Here is a 15,179-nt window from a genome sequence, read left to right as displayed (position 1 = left end):
CCTCATTGCTCAGTGTTGATTGGGCCCCACTGAAGTACTGCTCGCAACTGCTTCACTCCATACCACACTGCTTTTCCTGGAGCTCCTGGGATCCATTGGCGCCCAAATTTACCTACTTTCATTCCGGAAGCCCACCCACATCTTCGAATTCATTCCTATCGTCATTCTTTTTTTTATAGTGTCTCCTCAGCTTTTGCCTCACTCAGTACACCCAGCACCGCACCTTGCCCTCATTTAATGAACAGCGCACAACCTCGCTCGCCAGACGGCCAAGCTCTACCACCATAAAACGTCATATTCTCTCCGGATTCGCCAGGAGTATCATATCATAGCACACCAGCTAGAGCTCATAATTAGATACTTCGATAATTGCATAAATAAATATTCGAATCCTTTCCTTAATCCTTCTTTTTTGTAGAACAGTCTAAAACTGGCTACTCAGATTGTACATATTTATCATCATCATCATCTTCTTCATATCCACAGATAACTTATCCTGCCGCTTGTGGGCACGTTGGGAAGCTGTCCACCATCATTATTAAACTCTACCAAACACTTGGTTTTTTTTTTTTTTCGCTTGGAAATATCCTCAGTATTCAACCCTCAACAAAGGACAAACGAGAACATCCAAGCAAAGCAACTGCCCTCGCCATCAATATCCCAAGCTGGCAGTCGCACCTGCCCTTTGTTTCGTGGCCGACTGGACTTGCAAGCCCTTTTGTTCTCCTCAGTCAGTGGCAACTCTGATCTCGCAACACCAAAGCATGCACTAATTCCCTCACGAATCTCCCACGCGCTTGGCCGTCCCTCCCCAATTCGTCAATCATTCCAACATCACTGACAACTTGATGTGATCATCGCAACCTTCGCCACATTCTATGTACATGGTCGGCGACGGCTATCAGGTCTCTGCAAACACATACAAAGCCCCGGCCCCCGACACTTTTTATACGCAAGTCGTAAGTAAATGAAATTCTCAATCCCAGCTGCAGCAGCTTCACTGAGCCATTTTCCAGCAGGAAAACACATTTCTCAATTCATTTGTTTCGTATCATCTCCTCTCTCTCCCGTTCTCTCACAGTCTCACTGTCAACCATCACCCATCTCTTTGCAAGGCCTACATCTCTCATTGCCCTGACACTCTTTTCGACGCTGACGCATTTACACGTTCCTTTACGGCCTTCCTTATCTCTACTCGCTTGCCTCTCCCCCCTCACAGGTTCATCATATTCATCTTTACTCTGTTAGGCTAGCAGACGCTTCTCCCGACTGGTTCAACTCAGAGTGGCCCTTCGAAGGTTTTCTCGCCTCCTTATTTTCCGGCTCCAATCTCTGACCCTCAAATCAGCATACTCTTGCGATGGCTGGTCATAATCGACCACAGGAACCTTTCGCCCCGTTTTATCCTGTTTCTCCACTCAAATCAAAGTCAAACGGCGACGTCATCAACAGCATGTCAGGCGCAGCCCGCTTCCGAAGATTTGTTCACTCGCACCACAAGCATCATCTCCATCACCCACATCGTCAGAATCTTTCTCCTTCACCTACCACACCTTCGCCTACCATACCAGAGGTTGACTCGGTAGCCAGCGAATCGTCGTCAGTAAGATTTTACTCCAGGCTGTACGCAGAATATTGCTCATCTGTCTTTTGGTTCTTGTACCCTTATTTCATCAGCTTGGAGACACGCGGCATTTTTCATTTTCATCACACGACGCCTGTCAAGGTTGATTCTGATGCTGGTGCCACTGGCACCTCTGTTGCTCAACTACCCGGCCGACACTTTATTGTGCCCCCTTGGTTAGCCATGGTTGTATGGCTGTCCCTTCTGTTTTTCATAGGCGTATGTCTCCTCCTCTTGCATTTTCGGCTACCTCAGTTAATTATAGGTGTTTGTAACCAGTAGCCTGATAATTTTCATAAATTCATTCCTGTTTTCCTGCTAATCACAGCTGACAGTCGCTGGATTCACGCTAAGTTATCAAGCTCGCAAAGAGTTTCGAATGCGAGTAGAGGAACAACGCAAGGCTCAGCAGGAAGTGGAGCACGAAACCACAGAATGCAAGATCCCGATAACTACCAAAGAATTCAAATCGTTTACCCGAAAGTCTATTATGGTCTTAAATTCTAGTTCGCCTCGAGGTCGTCATCAACAAAACAACTCGGTATACAGCATTGATAAAGCTGGTGAGCTCAGGCCTCGTAACATGTTTGACCGTCCGCCACGAGAAAGTATCCTGGTTGCCGAGATCACGTCATCTGGCAATTTCTCTGGTGATGACCCATTCTACGAATTCTCGTAAGGCTTATTTTCATAGCTCGGTACTGCATCAATATCCATGACCCCCCATCAGAAAAGATAATCCTGATCAGGCCCTTTTGTTCGAAACCATTCAGTCGGCAAATGACGCGGGAAGGACTATGGGACTTGGCTGCCAGAAAGTCCAAGGTTATATCGGTCGTTAGCCTGTCATCCGTGATACCCAAAATAGGCAAAAGGAACTCGAATCGTTTCACAATGATGGATCTAGCTCAGGAAGAACTTGACGACCAGAATTACCAATCCAATCTGCAGGACAACCTTGCCCGGCCATCAAATTCTAGAGCCTTAAGATCACTAGAAGCTTCTCAGGGTGCAAACTTGAGGATTGAAAACCACGTAGTTCAACCCAACAGGTTTGTCCCACCTGTGCCGAAACTCCCTGTTAGATTTGCTCACGACCAGGCAGACTCTGGAGAAAAACTATCGAGCTTGTGAGTACACACTTCATTGGCTCCTGGCTAGACGTGCACACAAAAGTAATAATTTGACCGGAGCTTGCTGTTTCCCCGGATAAAGCAATGATATCACATTCCTACCGTTTAACGAAGACAAACAATTCTCGTTCATGGATCCAACCACTCCCCCAAGGACTAGAATTCATCCTCCCCAGCGCACAACTTCCCGACGTGGTCGAGCAGTAGAAGAGAGTACTCATCTTGAGCGTTCCAACTCGCAATCCCGGCCAATCGATTTACTGTCTCCGCCACAAAGAAGCACCTCTCTACGTGGCAAACCAGAAAGGATTGATTCCCAACAATCTAGGTCGAAGGATGGTCATAGTTATGAACTTGACGAGCCCACCCAAACCCTTGCGAGGGCTACCACCCCCTTCAGTGATGTGTCACCTGACGATGCAGTTGCGCAATACGCATCTGCCCGAGCAGCCGCCATGTCTCCCCTGCCCGATTTGAAGGCGATTGGGAGAGTAGAACGCGTTGATACCAAACAATCCGGGTCGAGGGACGGACATAATGATGAATATCAGCATACTACTGAAACACTCGTGAGAGCTACAACTCCTTTTGGTGATTTTTCGCCTGACGATGCAGTCGCGCAATACGCATCTGCTCGAGCAGCCGCTATGTCCCCAGCACCGAACTCAAAGGCTAGCAGATCTGGCTCTGTTTTAGGATTTATTCGTCGAAGTGCAACTCCGACACCGCATTCATTGGATGGCCGTGAGTCGCCGGCCCCGTTATCGCAAACGCGATGCATGGAATCCATCACGGAGCCTCTACCCATGAGAAGCCAACATTCCCAAGACGCACCACTCGCCCCTGGCTCGTTATCGGATAATGAAGATGACTATTGCAAGCCTTTTTCAGTGATCTATGAAGAAGATGATGATGAGGAGGATTACTTCAGCCCGACAAGACCTCATCACAATGCGGCATTCGCGCCGAGTAGCTCCAGCTTCTGGGACGCCTCGTCAGGAAGATCGCGTGAGACGGAAAATATACCCCTTCCGAGACGGCTACCTCCAGCGAGCTTAAGTCGAACACCCAGCCATACGAACCGACTACGCTCCCACACCGTCACCTCGTTAGGGCCTGCATCTGTTGCGATGACGCCCACATCCTCGTCTTCCTCCTTTGGTGCTAGATCAAGATCGGGCAGTTCTGGGGCCCGGGGCCCTGAAAACTCACTCAACAGTTCTCTCAACTATCTCTCGTCACCTAACGAACCCTCCTTGACGCTTAAACGGAACCCATCCCTGTCAACGAACCCCTACGGACGACGGAGGAAACAACAAGATGATACGTCCTTAAACCAACAACAGCCTCCCTCCCCTCGCCGTCCTGTTGACCGCCACCTCTCCGATCGCCAGGATCGTCCCATCAAACGTCATCCATCTCACTCCTCAAAACCACGCGGTTCCACTTCAGACAATGGAACTTCAGACCCGACCGCGCCTACTCGAAGGGCCGTATCCGCTCAAGCAAGAATTCCACTCTCTGGTTTGTGTCGTTTCTATTTGCTTCAATGCCCCGTGTCACTCTACTAATGTCTACTGGCTTGTCTCCACCAATCGTAGGGACCATGTCGTCAGGAGGCGTTCGGAATTCCTCATTTGTTCCTTAGATTGGTTTTTGCTGATGCGATCCAACTTCGCGTCACTTGGAAATCAATAAAAAAACCTTCACAAATCCCTCACCGCATTTCGCTTTCTTATTTTTTTTATTTTCTTATCCTCACTATGCGGTTTTATGGTGTTTTTTTTTTTTTTTGGTTTTGTAGTTTTCATTAACATTTTTTTGATTTTTTTTGATTGCCGGTTTGGTCAAGGGGGTCGCTAATGTATTCTTTTTTGTTACTTATCGCACAATTTTCTCACGCATCCAAGCAAATGTATTCAGAAATCTATATGCTTGCATGTGCTTGTTGCCTCTCCTTTTGGACCAGTATGGGGAACTTCATTTCCATTGTTTATACCATTGTTACCCATCAAATTCTTTTGAGTCTTTGGCAGCTTGACATCACGGTACATTAGGCTGTGTTTGTCAGCGTCATATTACGACTTCCCAGAAAAAAAGACGTCACATCCCTCCCCTTCGCAAAAAAAACATATGCCCCGGGGTTCGGGGCATTTTTAAGGCCAATCCCAATGCCCCGTGCCCCAGGGTATGAGCCCCGGGGCATGCACCCAGCCCCGGTTGCGGGTTACAGCCTTACTGGTTGGGCACTAAACCCACACATGAAGGCAGAAACTGTCATGCAGTGCTCCCAGGTGTCAGCCGGCTACACTGCGCAAGCCATCATGACAATAAATATTAAATATTATTACAAAAATAAATAATAAAGAGACATTATTACTTATCACTAGCGCCCTGTGCGTCTATGATGCATGACAAACATACATGATTTGCATATGCAATATTCATAGTTTGTTCATGCTGCATGAAGCAAGGGGGTGTGTTGGAATGTATGCTTCAAGCTCCATTTGAGGGGCCAAGCTATATGATCTAACGTCCCAAAAATCACCAGTAAGACCAACTGTGTGTTTAGCTCAGTGTTATAAGAGCAGCTCTCATGAATGTAGAAGGTCGTGGGTTCAAATCCCACAACACACAATTCTTTTCACCTGAGTAATTTCAACAGAAACATTATAAGAGACATTATTACTTGATTAAAGCCAACCAAGTCATTAGCACCCCGCACGCGCCCGGCAAAACTACCTGAAACCTTTGTTACATACAAAAAGCCTTGCCTCCTGCGCACCGCGGCAAATAGAATAAAGTAATTACATCATAAGAAAGAAACTGTCACAGTAATGTAATACGATAGACAAGTGACAGGCAAGTAACAAATAACAAATCAGATGACTGTCCTTTACACAAACTGTCACTCAAAAACTCTAACAGTCATACTCCCAAGATCGGATGGATTATGACTTATTTCCAACAAATACTCTTCCGGCCAATACCTTCACCGCAAGAAGAATCCTCCCAAGGGAACCATTGGATTATTTAAAGAGGTAAGCTCTCCCTCCCAGATTGGTTTCCTCAGCTTACTACACCAATTCGAAACCCTGACCGCCATCGTCTACTCCTCTTCTTGATCAGTTTCCATCAAGATCACGACCGACATCGCTTTCAGGATCTCGCCGTTTTAAGCCTGCTTTCACAGTTTTTGTTCTGTTGTCGAGCTCGTCGTCGAACTAGGAAGGATACCCTCAAGTAAGTTTAAACCCTTCCTTGATTCGACCTGCTCTCCAAATATCCACTACCTGGGATCTCAACCACACCTGCGTAGCAGGCCTCAGCATCATCTTTGGAGGGATATAAACCACCCCCGCTCCGCCGGGCCCCTCCTTTTTAGTTATTCTTATTATTTCTCCGAAATAAAACACCTACCTTTATCCAGATTTCATCTCCACTTCTCTCCCATCAGCGGGTGTCGCCAGAAGAGTTCGGCTCTTAGCATCACCTAGCCTGACACCAGGAGTGCCTGGTGGGTCTAAACCCATAGCTGGGACACCATACCATGTCCCAGCCGCTCAAAAATATGTGGAAAACCTGTATTTTTCCAGGTTTTGGGCCCCAACATTTGGGACCGGCCCAAAACCTTGCATAGTGGAATGCTATGCGCAACTGTATAGCGTTGGAAGAGCGCCAGGCTGCTAGTGCTTGCACCAATTGGCAGAACACTGCAGTGCAGGTGCGCTGCAATAAAACAGGTGCTTTTTGAAGTGCAGCACTTCACCCATGATAGTTGGGAGCAAAGTGAAAACATATGAAACATAATGAATGGAAATACCTGTAGAAAGAATAATTTGATTAAAAGGATAAACACCCAAGCAAACATAGTTCAGAACACTGTGAAAAAAACTCTAGAAACTGCTGCCAGTTGACATGTAATATTAAAAAGGGGCCTTTGTCATATTGCATGTCAACTGGCAGCAGTTTCTTGAGTTTTTTTTCACAGTGGAAGATAATATGCTAAAGTTGAGAGACATGAGACCTCACCATACCAGGGTTCAGTGACTACATGGCCAGATGCAAGGCAGAATACATGACAACAAGCATCAGACTACAGCAAAGAGTTGTTTTAATGATGATGTTGCTGTTCATGTCTTATAACCAATTAATTAGGCCCCGTTTGGCACTGATATAATTATAGGTGATATAATTGCTGATTAATTCAATAAAAAATAGAAAATTCAACATAAAGCCTCCAAATTTTTTTTGTAGGCAACCTACAGTGCTGGTCTTTTCAACTGTGAACCCAGAATCAACTTATCCAGCCATCTTCAGCACCATAATACCATTATATCACTTCATAATGGTCAAAAGTGATATAATGGTATTATGGTGCTGAAGATGGCTGAATCAGTTGAATCTGATTTCAAATTTGAAGAGACCAGCACTTTAGGTTGCCTACAAAAAAAATTTGGAGGCTTTATGTTGAATTTTCTATTTTTTATTGAATTAATCAGCGATTATATCACCTATAATTATATCGGTGCCAAACGGGGCCTTAGATTAACCCAGACAAAAATATTTTTCAACCAGGGTAAGGAGGTTTGCAATCAATCCACACAAGTAAATATCTTGAAATGTACAAAAATATAGTTATTTACAAATGAATAAAGGTTTAAACAGTAGACCACAAGTTGATTGAGAACTTGACTTCTCCACTGATGGATCATTTCATTCAGCCCTTGTTATGTTCATCTTTGTAGCTTGTTTGGACGTTTATCTCTCAGGATGACAGTTGCCCGAGAGTTGCACAATGCTCTAGTACAAATTTCAGTTAGTAAGGTGGAGTGAGCCTATGTAGGTTTCTGGATCTGCTGCAGAATCTTGACAGTACTTGAGATTGAATTAGATTTACACCATATGCGCCCATTCATTCCGATGCTGATTTCAAACTTTTGGGAGGCCCCGATCTTGCTCAAGAGTTTATAAGGTGGTGAGAGCAATCTAACGGTATCAATTGGAGAAAAACAAGACAAAAAAATAGACACGATCGGAAGATAGGTAAGCTGGTGGACTGATTTGTGTTGTGCTCCTGAGTGAAACGGTGGGAATGGGGGAACAGGAACCAAGGGAAATAGCTCAACTGTTTGCAATGTGTAAGATCGAGATGACGAAGCAACATCCCCCCAGTCATTTCGCCAAATCCATCCGCTTTTTGATTTGTTGGATTGGTGCACTCGATCTCTGTTTCTGTATGATTTAATGCCAACGAGACTCTGGCATAAACTACTGCCCCGATCTAATTTGCGGATAGCCAAGGTTGGTACGATTGTTGATTTTTTCAAGCGGCAGAAAAGACTTCAGTGCAAAGGTAGAAAGACTCGGGAAGAGGGCAGAAAGGAAGGGGTGACTGTTGACCTTCAGGTTGGGCTTTGTTCGCTTGGTTGCCCCTTCAAAAGCTAATCCATCTAAAGAAGCCGGTTGAGAAGTGCCGATATCGACTCTGTACCCTTCGGCATGTTTAGCGATTACGATGCCGATGACGGGGTCCCCTAGCGCCGCCACATACTTATCACCCAGAGCAAAGTGACTGTTAGTTTTTATCCGTTATTTGATAATCACGATTTTGAATCGGAGACACAGTGCGGGAAAAACGCGCACTCTCTTTGACCTTCCTTGGATCCATAGCTGCTGCTGATTTGCAGAGGCTGATTGGGTGTGTCCGTGAAGGCCGAGTCGGGTAACTATCAGGTTTTCTTGATCAGGTGGAGAAGTCGATGATGAAGATGGAGCTGGAGGTAGCAGTAGTAAGCCCGGGCCGAGCTTGACGGTCTTTGTGGAGGGTTCGTTTCGATTGAGTGTGATCTGGTCTCCGGGTATCATCACACGTGGTTTCTTGAGTTCGTCCATCTTACTTTGCTGTTGGCTCGTCGCAGCCGAAGACCCGGAAACAGGCCAAGCTGCAAAGGGTGGCCCCGCGCGGGCGGAGCGCTCTCCGAATGCGGGAGGGTGGCTCCGCCGTCGGCCAATATTTTTTCCCCGCTCCCGTTGGGCCGTTGCAGCCCAGACGAGGACTGGAGTCCGGTCCCCTCTGGACGAGCTTCGCTCGCAGGCGGACAATGCACATGCTCGCCGGCAAGGCTTGCCTGCTATGACCTAGGGTAGGGGTTTGATCAGCCAGAGGGTCTTAAGGCATGACGGCCGGCAAGTGGGATGTCATTCATTTTTGGTGGAGCGCTGTTTTTTGGGCGCATACATACATAGCTGGCTTACCGATGACGTGCTCAGCTCTTGCCTTTAAGATCTCTTGACCACCGATTCTCTGGGTGTGCTTGTCTGTTGACCATGAAGCAAACCAAACCAAAGACCATCATGGACGATTCAATCCACCAGGAGGGTTCTTACCACCCAGCCGATTGTCGTGCTCGTGATGTCTCGAATCACCCCTCACCACAATTAATCCCTGTGACCGCATTGCGTACGTAGCAATCGGGTTGACGAGTCACGACATGCGGATATCTGATTGTGTTGAATCCCCTTTGCAACTTGCTTGCTGGTTATCGTCTTATCAGCTGAACCTTATAGCGACTTCTTTGCTTTCAATCATTTCAACAGTGTACAAAGCGAATGTTTTCCCACTGTGAGCATTAATTCTTCAGAAGCCACGTATCCACATTGGACTGATGCTTTATGGGATTTCATAGGTGTATAACACCAATCACAATGTTTTAACCAACGCTCCAACAGGAAGCGGAAAAACGGTCATCTTCGAACTAGCGATCTTAAGAATGTTGGAGTACAACCAAATGTCGAAGAGTGTCTACATGGCTCCTACCAAGTCATTATGCGCGGAGAGGTTTCGAGATTGGAGCGCACGATTTGGATCGCTCGGAGTCAACTGTGTAGAGTTAACGGGCGATAGCGAACATGCTGGCTTAGCTGATGCTAAGCTTGCGAATATTATTATCACCACACCTGAAAAGTGGGACAGTATGACTCGGAGATGGTAGGGTGACATTTACCGCGTTGATATGACGAGTTGATTCTACCCGCATCTAACGTGGATGTATTATAAAATAGGTTTGAATTCACCAAGCTCTTGGACAAAATCAGATTAGTGTGCATTGATGAAGTTCATATGCTAAACGAAGAACGTGGCAGCGTTCTCGAAGTAATTGTGGCACGCATGAAAACTCTTGGGACTAGTTCGTCAGATTCTGAAATTCTTTCGCAGTCCGGAGTGGATTACTGAGCTATGCCTTTGTGACATATGCTATACTAGATATTAGACTGATCGCACTCAGCGCGACAGTGCCAAACATATGTGATGTTGCCGAGTGGATGGGTGACGGTGGGGTCGCCGACCAAAATGAAAAGGCGTTGACCGGCCAAGCACCAGCGAAAACTTTCATGTATGTCTGGCACTTGGACCAGTCAATTGGCAGCCTTTACTGATTTGCTCATCGCTTTACTTCTCTCAGCTTTGGCGAAGAACACAGACCAGTCAAATTGTCCAAATTCGTGTACGGCTATACTCGTCGACCGGAGCATACCGAATATCAATTCATGAGTTTATTAAATTTCAAGTGAGCAGTCTTTACATCCTCCTTGATAGGTTTCTTGCCGACATGTACCAACAACTAACTATAACCTGAAATCCAGGCTAATCGATCATATTTCGACTCACTCGTCTGGAAGACCGTACGTCATTCTTTTTGGTCTGATTAGATTCCTGTTTGACTGGATCTTAAGTGCACTTCCCGTAATAAATCAGGACTTTGATATTCTGCGGCACCCGCAAAAGCTCACTGCAAGCAGCCGAAACCCTTTCGAAGGCTTATCAAAAGATGTCAAGTCGGGGGGAGAAACTTCCATGGGAAGCCCCAAAAAGGTATTGAAAACGCTTAAAAATCTAGAGTTCAAACGTCTCATTTCTTGGCTCTTTCAGCGTAGGAACATTTTGTGACAAGAAGTTGAGCGAACTTGGCGCCCAGGGGATTGGAATCCATCACGCTGGTCTGGACCAATCTGACCGCAGACAGATTGAAACGCTTTTTACATCAAACAAAATTTCCGTCTTGTGTGAGTGTATTCTTCAATCGGAGATTTAAATGAAAACTAATATCAACCTTGCTCATTTTAATTTTTAGGCACCACTTCAACGCTTTCGGTCGGTGTCAATCTTCCCGCGCGGTGTGTCATTATTCGCGGAACCAAAACTTACCGAGGTGGGACGAGTAGCAGAGATGGATTCGAAGATTACAGTGAATTGGATTTGATCCAAATGATGGGAAGAGCAGGAAGGCCACAGTTCGACGACGAGGGTGTGGCGGTGGTGATGACTTCCCAAAATGATAAGATGCGGATTGAAAAACTGGTCAAGTCCGAGACCATGTTAGAGTCTTGGTTAGTCTTTGTTTAGCTTATTTTCCAATTAAATTTCTGATCACTAACCCGTATCTTCGGCAATTTCAAGCCTTCACTTGGTCAGTTTACTTCTGTTCTTCTTGGCCCTCAGAAAATTCGTGATTCTTGCATGGTACTGAATTTCCAAGTATATAAAGAATCTCACCGAGCACATCAATTCCGAGATTTATATGGGGACCATCACCAGTCGCGGCTCAGCAATTGACTGGCTTGAAAATTCATTTCTGTCTGTTCGGATAAAAAGTATGCTCTCCTGCTGATTTCACTCGTACTGACTAATGATTTTGAATGATTGGCTAACTCGTTGATTTTTCTAGAAAACCCCAAGCATTACTCAATCAGTGACGATCAAATTGCGCCTGATAAGCAGTTAGAGAATCTCGCAGGAGCTGCGTTGGATCTTCTAGTACTGGATGGCTTAATCGAGGAGAATGAAGATGGTGTGATTCGGCCAACAGAACTCGGTGAAATCATGTCCAAGTTTTGTCTCCGGCACAAAACATTTCTAAGTCTCGCCCGGATGAAGCCGAGTGCCAACATGAGGAACATTTTAGAGGTTGTGTCTGACGCTGATGAATATTCTACTTTGAGACTGAGGGCTGGTCAGCAAATTGCATATTAACCTTGTATGAATCAATGAAAGGTTAATCTTTTTGCACTGGAAACAGGTGAAGGGATGGCGTATAAGACCCTCAATTCACACCCGGAACTCAAGTGCCCCATCACCGGGAAAGTTACGCAAACCTCGCAGAAAGTAGGCTACAAATTTCAGCTGAATTTAGTTTTCTGTTTGAAGGGATGACTCACTGTTTGCAAATTTGAAGGTAATGCTATTAATTCAGGTTAGACAGAACCAAAAGTTGTGGAATAGCTTTGAGATAATCACTCACCAGTTTGATGTCGAAACAGGCGGTCCTTGGCGGTATCCCCTTAGCTGAGGTCAAGGTCGAAAACACCAATCCAGTTATGGAAGTGAACATAATTTGGCAACATCTCCCCCGGATTTCCAAATGTGAGGAGCACACCCTGCGCGTTTCGCGTCCATACAGTTGTTCAATCTGGTAGCTCATTCATCAACACCAGGTATTGTAGCGCTGGCGATTTCCCGACACGACGCTGCAGTTAAGAATTGTTTAGAATTGTGAATCACCTCATGCGCATACCTCTATCTCCTATAATTTTGCTGACTTTCAATTTTTGCATTAAGTTTGCGATCAGTGACAGCCAAAGCTTGGGATGATTCTCCGTGGGTGCTGCGCCAGCTTGATTCTATCGGGGAGAAGTCCGTCAAGCGCTTTGTGGATGCAGGAATTGCGACAATTGATCAGTTACAAAAAACATCCAATCACCGGATCGAAATGGTGAATCACTTATCTTTTCATTGCGCAATGAAAGTTGCTAAATTCATCTGATTTTCTCGTAGATACTTGACCGGAATCCTCCTTTTGGTACCAGGATTGTTCGCCAAGCGCGCTCTTTGCCCAAATTCTTTTGCACGATGGCAACGGTATCGGAGAGTGTTGTCCCAGAAGGCATACATGTCTGTGTTGAGATCAATGTAGGATTATCAGACACCGGCGAAGCCCCTGTTGGGAAGTGGAAAAACTACACATTAATGGCCACAGTGCTGGTTATGACGAATGATCAGGAATGGATCGAGTTTAGAACGATCCAGTATGTATCAATTATCCATCTTTCCAAGTTTCAGCGTCTGAGGTTAGAACCACATTTGATGATTGCAGGGTGAATTTACTCCGCGAAACCAAGCAATTCAATGTGGAATATATCCTGGTGAAGCCATCCCAAACGATTGTCGCGCAGGTTGCATGTACCCAGCTGGCTGGAATCGGCGTAAGCACTCGCTGGAAGCCCCGGACTTCGAGAGAGCATTATCCCAAACCCAAAACAATCACCGATGACGAAGCCGCCTCACTGGAAGTGTTGGAAGGATTAAACCCGAAAGACTTAGCGGCATCGAGTAACGAGTCCGAATGCGAGTTTCTAGACAAACATCCGAAGTCCGTGATCAAATCCTCGACTCAAATCCCGTATCCACAGCGAAAAACAGAGAAAGCTTTCCACAAGTCAGAAGCCCCTGCCAGCGCGACTGAGGGCAAGAAAACCGCAATCGAAGCCAGAGAGAGATTAAGTAAGCACTTCCGCGTGCAGACCTTGTCAAAGCTTTCACATTAATCAGCTGTTTGATAGAAAATGGACGGTACAAGTGTGCTCACAGGTGCAAAGGAGCATGTCATCATGTTTGGTATGTTGGAAGTCTCCGGCCAGTACATTATTTTCAGAACGCTCATGCCAGGAAAATAATTCTTCACTACTTTAGTTGCAGAGACGGGGTTTCCAAGCCGCCAAAGATCCGTGAAGTCAACAAGACATCTTCGGCGAATTTGACTAATTCTCAACACTCGGGAAGTCAAATTTCCTTGCCTTTGAATCCGATCAGGACTACAAATATCACTCGAACACCTGAGGATTGGCGCAATATCTGCCAAACAGGTGCAGGGAGCTCCTTGCAAGCGAATCAGCCGAAGCTCAGCGGAAGAATCAAACCTATCAAAAAGGTCCCCGAAGCCAAACGATTCGATCAACATAATGATTTACCGTCTTTAGAGGAGCTGCACGAGATGTCAAATGAGGAGACAGAGGCAACGCACCACCAGAACGTGAATAGTTCGAAAGGGATGTCGGACTTCAGATCTCCGGAAGCGGATAGACGCAAGTTTGATTTCCGGTCGCGAGATGACAAGGAGGAAGAAGTGGCTCCAGTTCAGAAAGCCGCGAAGGGAACGAAGGAGGCCGTCGGCATAGAAAAGTTCCGAAACATGAAAAAAATCGTCGAAGATTTTGACGAACGCGGAATATTCCGTCAGCAAAAACAGCACCCCACTCCTCCACCAACGAAGACCGGTCCCGTCGGATTTCCCGAGGTCCCACTACAGCTCGATGATGCGGAGCCCAGATATTCTCAAGTTCTCTCCCAATCTTCCGACTTTAACATCCAACCTCCCAATAGTAGCCATAATAACCAAGAGATACCTCAGGCTTCGCCAGAAGAAGAGGAGATCGATGAGCTTGACGAGGATTGGGATATCAAAATATTTGAAGGTTATCTGGCTCCGCAAGGGTCACAGGAGAGCGAGGAGTCCATTAAGCGGCACGTCGATCAACCCGATGGAAGCCAATCAGGCCCAACCCCCAAAAAACGCAAGATGGGTGCGACGGAAGACACGGAAAACGGATCAGAGGAAGAAATCGGCCCTCGATTGGAATCGAGAGCCAGTTTGAAGTGCGAAATGGATGGCGAGGATCGACGAGACGATGCAAATTTTCCGCCACCTCGAAAAGGCACATCTACTGATATGAGAGAAAACCTAGCCGATCCAGAAAGCGGAACCGATCACGACGAATATGATGAGTTTGATGGTGAAGACTCCATGATGGCTACGCTTGATGAAGTTTTGGCTTGGGCCGAGTCCCATGTGATGGGAGAGTGAATCTTTCAACCTCGTTTCTTTCTTTTCCACTTCAACAATTACCAGCGTTTTTGTAGCACATAGCAATCTAACCTCCCTGAAGTCTAGACAGACAGTCAATTACAAAACAACCACTATTTGTCAACTTTCCAGCAAAATAGTCATGGCTTGTGGCATTTCATGATAGAATCGTCATCTTTTGTGGCTTTGCAAGAATCAAGTTTGGCCCCGGGGTTTATGTATTCTTCTAACCCAATGAAATAAAAAAAGATCACGATAACGGTATAACCTACGAATAACCAAAAGAACTGACAGAAAACCACAACAAGATTAGCTATATAACGTGTCGAAGACGTCGAAAGTAAGCGAAGAAGCCAGAAATGGAGAGTTTTCGCTTGGAATAACTTAAGTCACATGACATGACACCATCCCCTCATACATAATTGTGCCAGTCACAGGCCCTCCGAATCGCAGATCTTGTCCTGAGTAGAGTGCATAAATACCTGAGTTGAGTGCATATGG

The 15,179-nt window shown here is 45.9% G+C and overlaps 3 protein-coding genes across 3 annotated transcripts; 2 read left to right on the top strand and 1 right to left on the bottom strand.

Moving 5' to 3' along the window:
- Positions 1-1,360: 1,360 nt before the first annotated feature.
- Positions 1,361-4,405, top strand: PtA15_11A639 (uncharacterized protein; the record flags this gene model as incomplete). The annotated part of the gene is made up of 6 exons (XM_053161568.1): positions 1,361-1,599; positions 1,678-1,843; positions 1,953-2,299; positions 2,398-2,754; positions 2,840-4,281; positions 4,359-4,405. 6 exons carry the CDS (start codon positions 1,361-1,363, stop codon positions 4,403-4,405), a joined length of 2,598 nt encoding a protein of 865 aa, XP_053025502.1.
- A 3,190-nt stretch (positions 4,406-7,595) lies between these two features.
- Positions 7,596-8,652, bottom strand: PtA15_11A638 (uncharacterized protein; the record flags this gene model as incomplete). The annotated part of the gene is made up of 4 exons (XM_053161567.1): positions 7,596-7,746; positions 7,887-8,041; positions 8,161-8,310; positions 8,404-8,652. The coding sequence occupies 4 exons, from the start codon at positions 8,650-8,652 to the stop codon at positions 7,596-7,598; spliced, it is 705 nt and encodes a 234-aa protein (XP_053025501.1).
- A 462-nt stretch (positions 8,653-9,114) lies between these two features.
- Positions 9,115-14,678, top strand: PtA15_11A637 (uncharacterized protein; the record flags this gene model as incomplete). The annotated part of the gene is made up of 22 exons (XM_053161566.1): positions 9,115-9,220; positions 9,315-9,382; positions 9,447-9,724; positions 9,823-9,947; positions 10,025-10,154; positions 10,224-10,328; positions 10,405-10,443; positions 10,517-10,596; positions 10,696-10,824; positions 10,893-11,148; positions 11,219-11,228; positions 11,307-11,412; positions 11,487-11,771; positions 11,838-11,923; positions 11,994-12,011; positions 12,079-12,181; positions 12,253-12,310; positions 12,377-12,530; positions 12,593-12,843; positions 12,912-13,318; positions 13,378-13,432; positions 13,508-14,678. 22 exons carry the CDS (start codon positions 9,115-9,117, stop codon positions 14,676-14,678), a joined length of 4,020 nt encoding a protein of 1,339 aa, XP_053025500.1.
- Between the last annotated feature and the right edge of the window lie 501 nt (positions 14,679-15,179).

Source organism: Puccinia triticina, chromosome 11A (assembly GCF_026914185.1).
Source record: "Puccinia triticina chromosome 11A, complete sequence".
Taxonomy (NCBI): Eukaryota; Fungi; Basidiomycota; class Pucciniomycetes; order Pucciniales; family Pucciniaceae; genus Puccinia; species Puccinia triticina.
The sequence above is the reverse complement of the archived record's forward strand: the minus strand, read 5'-3'. Positions and strand labels throughout refer to the sequence as shown.